Raw genomic sequence first — 7,702 nt, forward strand, 5'->3', positions numbered from 1 at the left:
AAAGTCTGAAAACCAGACAGGATGAGTGAAACTGGAGCAATTCGTAAAAGGTCGACAATGTGATAGTCACATCTTTCAAGAAAACGGGAAACTGAGAAAAGCTGAATGGCAAGAAAACGTTGAGAGGAAACCTATGACCTAATTTGTGCTCATGACGAGAGCAGAAAACTCTGAAGTGTAAAAAGTCAAGACAGATCTGCTGAGTGGCTGCTGGTAAATTATTAAACTTAAGGTTGGACTTACTTGGAGAAGCGCTCTGCGATGGCGGTGTTTTTACCCCGGGCAGAGACGATTGACAGCTCTTTGGCGGTGACCCTGAGCGACTGGGATGCCCACTGCCTGCGGCTGAACGGTGCAACGGAGGCCATGTTTGCTGTAGGTCTGAGTGATCGGTCTGCCTGTCAGCTTTCCAGGAACACAAGTCGTACCTCTGAGAGGAGGGGACACAAATAGAAGGAGCACCTTCAGCCAATTAAACACTGAGCTAAGGCAAACGAGCGCGTCGTCTGGTTCCAGCTTTGCTTCCTTTCGCCACTCTAAATCAAGCTCAGAGGAACACCCTTCCTGTGCATTCAAATTTTTATGACACTCATCTCATGGTGCTAAAAACAGTCTGGGTCTGAGCATTTAAATACAGGCTTTTATATCAAGGGAAGCAGTTTGTTCATGTGTAAAACTTCACACAGAATCAATACATTTTGTCACACTGCACAGCTGGTCCATGTTACCACTGCAGCACGGAGCAGCCTCTGCATCTGAGTCAGAAAGTCAATAGACCGCGTCACACAGCCATTGACCATCTGTTCCCTGCTCTGACTGAACGCCAGGGGCGACTACCAGCAGACAAAAAACAACCGATACGCCTGCAATACAAAAAAAAACAAAAAACCCTCTTGTACACACTCCCTTTCACAGGAAACACAGACACACACGTCTATACCTGCTTGCCTCTTCTGCAACATCACAGCCTGAAGGCCGTGGGCATGTGACTGCATGCAGCCGTAACGGCACCTCACCGCTAATAACAGTCATCCGAGAGAGCTATCCATGCTCTGGATGAATGAAAGAATGAGACTGGTGACGCAGCCCCCTTGGGGGTCTCTACATCACTCAACAGGTGGACTATAGTGGGATGTTGCCACATTAGGAAAGGTTTGTGCATTACTGCAACACTGTTGAGTGTAACTGGAACTGTTAAGCAACACCCAAAGAAACCTGGGATTTGTATATAAACACTAAGGGACACTAGGCTCAACTCACTATAAAAGAAATTAGAGGTAAATGGTACCACCTTTACAGACAGACACAAACAACCTGCCCGAAACCACATTATGAACCAGTATAAATACATAAATTCACGAGATGTTCATACCAAATTTGTTTTACAAGTTCCAAGTGAAAGAAAACTGAAGGCCCTTTTCAGTTGTAGACGCATTTATATAAGTGAAGACAGGAGTTAGTGCGACTCCATCACTGTCCTCCTGCTGCTACAACTGGTGCAGGTGCTCCAAGATGCAACAATGGGATGTGGGTAATTATCATTTTCATTCCCAAATCAGCTTAGACTTAAAAACCTGTCGGAATTCAGCAGTGACTGCTTGGGTCATGCCTGGCCCATCCCATAATACTGATACAGCGTGCATCGTTTCCAATCATCCAAAAACCCATTCAGGTTCAAACCATCAAACTTGTGACATCATTACCAAAACATGAGTCACCTGTTGCTTCTTATTTAGAATCACTTGTTTCATTTCCCCAGTCATTATAAACTAAGAACTTTCCTACATTTAATGATTCAATGATTCAGATCTTATGCTAATATTAACAAATAATTAGATTAATAATTAAACCAAAATTAAAAAAAATGTCACATAAATGAAATGAATAAATGTAGGGCAGCTTAAATATGGCAAAAACCCACCAATCACATTGATTTTGGTCAATATTAAAATAACAGTAATGAAAAAAAAAAAAAAAAAAAAGGAGCTTTATTAAACTGACAAAAGAAAAAAAAATATTGATGATTAAGTGAATTTCCAGTAACTTTGATTATAATTCTCTGATCTAACCTTGACACAGTCTGGTGTGAGGCGATTTAGACTTCTGAATGAATACACTGAAACAATTCCACAGCACTACATTAAAAAGTCAGAAAAGTGAGGGCGACTATCAACCTGATTTAATTCAATTTTATTTATACAGCACTAAATCACAACAACAGTCACCTCAAGGTGCTTTATACTGTAATGTAGACCCAACAATAACAGGGTCGACCTTATTATGATGTCTTTAAATGTCATGTTTCGCCCAGCAGTGACTCGAAAACTCAAAGACACCCAGCAAAACAGTCCAAAAGCAGCATCCTGTCACCCTACTGAGGTGATAACAGTCAAATGTTAAACCACTGGATTTAGTCTAGCCTGATGCTGCAGTCACGTCATGTGATCACAGCGCTCCCTGCTAAAATACAAATGAGGGGCGATAGCGACTCCAGAGCGTTTCAGGTCACCACTGCTGCTGCCAGATGACAAACAAAGCAGCTTGTAAAACAGAGGCGGCCCATGCAAAGCTGAACTTTAGCAATAAAAACAGTTGAGAACAAAAAAAAGAACAGAGTTAAACTGAGGTGAAAATAAGAGGGGGGCCAGATGTCTGACCTTAAACTTCACAAGTACAAAGACCACAGTGATGCTCGCCTTTAAATTTGATACAGAAAGTTGACACAGTTTAATCTGCCATTTTCCTTCCTAATCACTGAAATTGTAGAAAACTTCAGAACAAAAAAAGTTTTAAAATAAAACCACCAACCTGTGACTGTCTGCGTTTTGACTCAGCTGTTTCAGAAGCCCACTGCTTGAAAATTTCCTTCTCTTTTCACTTCCCAGCTGCTTTCATTCGTGCTTTTGAAAAGAAAGGGAAGTAGGAGGAGACTAACCACTCCTATTTAACTCCTCTCAGCCAATAAGAAGCAAGATTCACTTCCACCTGGCAGGTATGAGCTTCCCCTCCCCTGCTGATCAACAGCACTGTGTCAATGGCAGTATAAAGCAAACTGAAGGTATGTGAAACCAGCAAGGCTGTGGGTCGAACGACAAGGCAGACAAGCTAGAGGGAGGAGGGGGAGGAGGAGGAGGGGGGGGATTCCCACACTGGATTCCTGGAATCTGAGTGACTCTTGGCTGCCCACTTTCTCACAAGGTCAAGACATTAGAGGATGTGACTCATTCACATTACTCGCTGACTTCACCGAGGAGGAAAAGGAGTATGGAATGAAAAAAAGGAAGAGATGCATCAAAATAATAAAACGAAAAGGAGAAAGAAAAACAAACTAACATGAGTAGAAATGTTGTTTGGGAAGAAAACGATCTGCGTCTGCATCCAGCTGTCAGTCCAAGCAGCAACACCAATAACAAATAACTAAAGCTTGAACACAAACAGGAGCTGTGCACAGAGCAGCAGTGAGGCTGGAAAAGGCAGAAGACGCCTTTAATCTTCCTTCTGTAGATCTGGAGGTTTTAACACAGCAGTCTGTGGAAGCTGACTCACTTCTGCAGCCAGCCTCTGGTGGCCGTTTGAGGAACTGCAATTTCGGGTCTAGAGGATGGTTTAAAGAACTTTAGATTCAGGGAGTCTGAATGAGTGAAGACTTTGGGCTCTTCATCTTCCTCTACATGGTTTTTTGAATATTTTAGGGTTTTGGTAATACTAAGGGAGACTGTTGCCATTGGTGATTGCAACTGCTTTTTTTGCAGCAGGGGTTAATTTTTTGACACACTTGGTGTATATTGGAACCATTACTGGACGACCATTTTCATTATGGATTAATCTGCAATTGTAAACCAATTTATAATCTGTTTCTTCTCTAAAGTTTACAACAAAAAGTTCATCGAGACTTATTTTTGTCTGAGCATTGATCAATAAACAAAGATTGTCACGTTACTTTACATTTCCACTGAATTCATGACATCCTTTAAACTAATGTTTTCCAGCTTTGTTTGAAAAACGTGATTAGGAGACCTATTAGGGAGTAGAACATTACACAGAGGCCCTCTGGGATGATTAAACTTCATCCTCGTGGTGTCCCTAAAGACTTCCAGCTCCATCAGTGTCACTTCCTAACAGTGGGGCTAATCCCAAACACATGACGGATGTGGGTCTGACTTTGTCTTACCTTAGAAATTCCCAACAACTCCTGCATGTACGATTCTAGAGAAATTCAAAAGGTTACAAAGCTACTTTGATTTTCACCTGCTGAGACAGAAAACAATAGAATAATAATGACTTTAACATGCACGCAAACTTTCATTTTCAATTCACAGCACTAACAATGAAACAAGAAGATAAGGAAGTTATTTCAGGGAAGTCTCACTTCAACAAAATCCGTTTAGAACAATTGATCGCTGTCAGTTTTCCTATTTTACCTCTAAATAAACTCCAGCCTGCAGGCGAATGAAGGCCCTCGAGTGTATTCAATCATTTACCACTTTTAATTTTCTTCACCAGGAAGCTCAGAGCAGAGCCACAGATCCATTTCTCTCTAGCTTGTTCTACTTACAGTAACTCACTAAACTTTCCCAACACTGACAAACACAGCTGCTGTGAAGAAATGAAACCTCACTAATGGTATAAAACTGTAAACATGCACACACACACACAAAATCACAACTGCAAAGCAACCACAACACAGAAATGATGCATAAGTTGGGTATTTAAATTGCTACTCTGTCCTCAAAACGTTGAGGAGCCCTGCTCTTGGTAAATGTGGGCTAAAAAGAAAAGCATTTAGTCTTTATTATTACTAACACATGCCCATGCAACTGGTGTTTGTGCTGCTGGCAAACTGGTAATTAAAAATTAACCCATTTTTATGGCTTCCCTGCAATGCTGTATTCGGTTATCAAGTTGCCTAGATACTTCTTTACATCACATTATACGGACAAGAAACTGGAAAGACGAAAGGACTAGAAGACCTGGCGGTAGAATGAGGAAGCGCAGGTACTTATTCAAAGAAAGAGGTCAGCAAAGAAAATGTGGGAAAGGCCGGGAGATGAAAGCTTTAGACAGAAGTAGCTGAAGCTGAGCTAAGAAGAAAGGTGTAATAATTTAAACAACAAAAATAAAATTACATCAAAGCACTTTTTAAAAACTTCCAAAACGTCCATACGGGAAAGAACACGTGGCTCACCTGCAGTGAGGTTACTAAGCCTGAATCATTGCAGACTTTGTTAAGTCACTCCCACTCGATGTTGTAAACTTGGAAGGGTCATGCAAACAAAGAGTGACAGTCTTTGGGATCTTACCACAAAAACCACACACCTCATCGTAAACTGATGTTTTCTTCCATCCCAGCGTCAATGCAAAACATTGAAGAGTCATGAAAAAACATTGCACTTTTTGCATCACAACATATCTCTCCAACCTCTAAATGTAGACTTTTTCATCATTTAACAGTGAAAATTATGAACTTTGTGTACATGGGTATGATGCAGTACATATGGGAGCAGACAGAAGAAATATCTCGTCCAGGTGAGGAAAAAAAAAAAGTGAAAAATTCATGCCCAAACACAAATCGTTGTAGTGAAACTGCACTGTTTCTCCTGGCTAATACCAGAAAATTTTGACAAGTTTTTCCACAATAAAAGATTTTGTAAGACTAATGCGACACAAAATTACGTAAAGACATTGTTCTTAAAACTCTGAATCATTTGCCAGACAAGACAAGAGATCCAAAGACAACATCATGGACCGTATTGCCATTTCTGATAAAATGCCTCTCTAATTATCAACAGCAGACCCACAGAGCAGATTTAAGTCTGTCTGTGCTCAGTAACGCTCGATACCTTTACCTCACTGAGCACAGACGCAATCACAGAAATGTCACAGTGTCAGCAGACACACACTCCTCTTCAGATATGAAACCATCGCACAGATCAGCGTCTGTGTTGTGACTCAGCGTGTCATTAGGAAAGAGAAAAGATGACTGCCGTCTTTTATTAATCAGAAACCAGTTTAAACGCGTCACAAGACACAGACGTCCTCCCAGATGAGGATCCTGTCTGATCCAGCTTCAGTTTGTCATTTATCCTGATGATCTGATCATCGATGAGCCTCCTGTCACTACTGCTTTATTCAGATTGCTGCATTCAGGGAGGAAGAAACCTCCCCTTCCCATCATGTTATAATATCTACAGCCTCAATAGGACTTAGCAGGGCAATTTTTCCCCACAGGGTCACATGAGAAACTGGGACTGCTGTGAAGTCTGCACCAGTACCCTGAACTCAATTCTGCTCAGTGTTGATTTTATTTCTTTACAAAAGGTTGCTGGTGCAGCCCTCCCCACAGTCGAGTAGATGTTACACATTAAAACAACCTTTTTCATGACATGAGAAAAACCATAAACAGCAGCCTGATGTTTCACTGGCTCTGGAGGAACTTTGTAGAGACTGAAAATATCCTTTTATGCAATTTATGCCGAGAAATCAAACCAAACTGACAGCGCTTTGTAATTGCGCCACATTCGAGCTAACTGAAATATTTTCCACATGTTCGCTTCAGTTTATTATTCCAAAAAACAAACAAACTGTGTTCTTTATCACATTGATCATTGTTTTATAGTCCAAACATTAGGAAACATCTTTACAAAACCCTGTTTGGGTGCAATCAGATTGTCACAAAATCTTATGTTAATATCAATTTCATATGATACAAATCTGTTTCCATAGATTTGTTTATTCTGAGTTTATTTTATCACCTCTGAAATAATGTTTTGTGTTGCTATCGCTCTTTTGAGTTTATTAATTTTTAACTGGACAGGTGAAGCTGATTTAAGACAATTTGACATGAAAAGGAGGACACACAATTTTAAAAATCCTGAATGTGTGTTTTTATCTCATTATCATCATTAACTGATAGTTATCATTAAGAATACAGAAGCTAGAATATTTTTAAATTCCACTGTCACGTGTCCTGGTGTCACGAGGAGCTATGGATATGATATGGTTCACATCCAGCAGATAATATCTAGAACCACATAAGCCAATCTCCTGGTCGACCCGACCTAACATTTCCCACAACACCAGCTGGTTAGCTTAGGTAAGACAGGTTGTCTTCCCAGGACCTTGAAACAGGTACAGCTCAGGTGAAAACTGACTCACAGGTCTGTCTGGACATGAAGCAGCTCGGTGTTTCAGTCCTGTTTACGCACGTTTCCTGCTGACTCATTTGCTTCGTCTGCACTATTTTTTTTTTTCTCTTTGTAATTTCTCACACTCACCTGAGATTCTACGGGAACTCTTTTCAGGAACTCACTCTCACCTGAGCCTCAGGGACCGCTCACATTTCACAAAAGGCGCAACAAAGCTTCAATTAACCCAGTTTTCATCCGCGCTAATTGGCTGAATAGTATCGTTCCGCCAGACAGCGGACTGATATCTGGATCAAGCTGTTCTGAGGTTATAATAATAATAATAATACAAGTTATTACCAGAAAGATAAATAAATAAATATACAATATAGCAAGAAAAATAAGAACACAGTCAGTAGCTGTAATACTTTTAGAAGATTAAATTAAGTCACAACACCTCTCTTAATGTAAAGACAATATTAACATAACTTGTTAATACCTCAAATGAGCAGCAGACTTGAACAAAGGCGCCTTCTTCTTTTTCTTTTTCTTTCTTTGTTTACCTTGTTCACTACCTG

General features: G+C 40.4%; 1 protein-coding gene across 2 annotated transcripts in view; it reads right to left on the reverse strand.

Annotated features, from left to right (window-relative positions):
• lima1a (LIM domain and actin binding 1a) overlaps nucleotides 1-7,414 on the reverse strand; it is a 28,299-nt gene extending 20,885 nt beyond the window's left edge. The window contains exons 1-2 of one of the 2 annotated variants that reach the window (XM_085392715.1): nucleotides 7,275-7,414; nucleotides 244-430 (exon numbers count right to left, since the gene is read on the reverse strand). In XM_085392715.1, coding sequence (XP_085248841.1) covers nucleotides 244-368 — 125 coding nt within the window. In that variant the 5' untranslated portion in view covers nucleotides 369-430; nucleotides 7,275-7,414. Of the gene's footprint in view, nucleotides 1-243; nucleotides 431-2,808; nucleotides 3,020-7,274 lie in introns of those variants that run through there. The other variant, XM_085392714.1, reaches the window with a different exon arrangement.
• Between the last annotated feature and the right edge of the window lie 288 nt (nucleotides 7,415-7,702).

Source organism: Rhamphochromis longiceps, linkage group LG20 (assembly GCF_057381845.1).
Source record: "Rhamphochromis longiceps isolate RC_006_pf linkage group LG20, R_longiceps_female_GT1.1, whole genome shotgun sequence".
NCBI lineage: Eukaryota > Metazoa > Chordata > Actinopteri > Cichliformes > Cichlidae > Rhamphochromis > Rhamphochromis longiceps.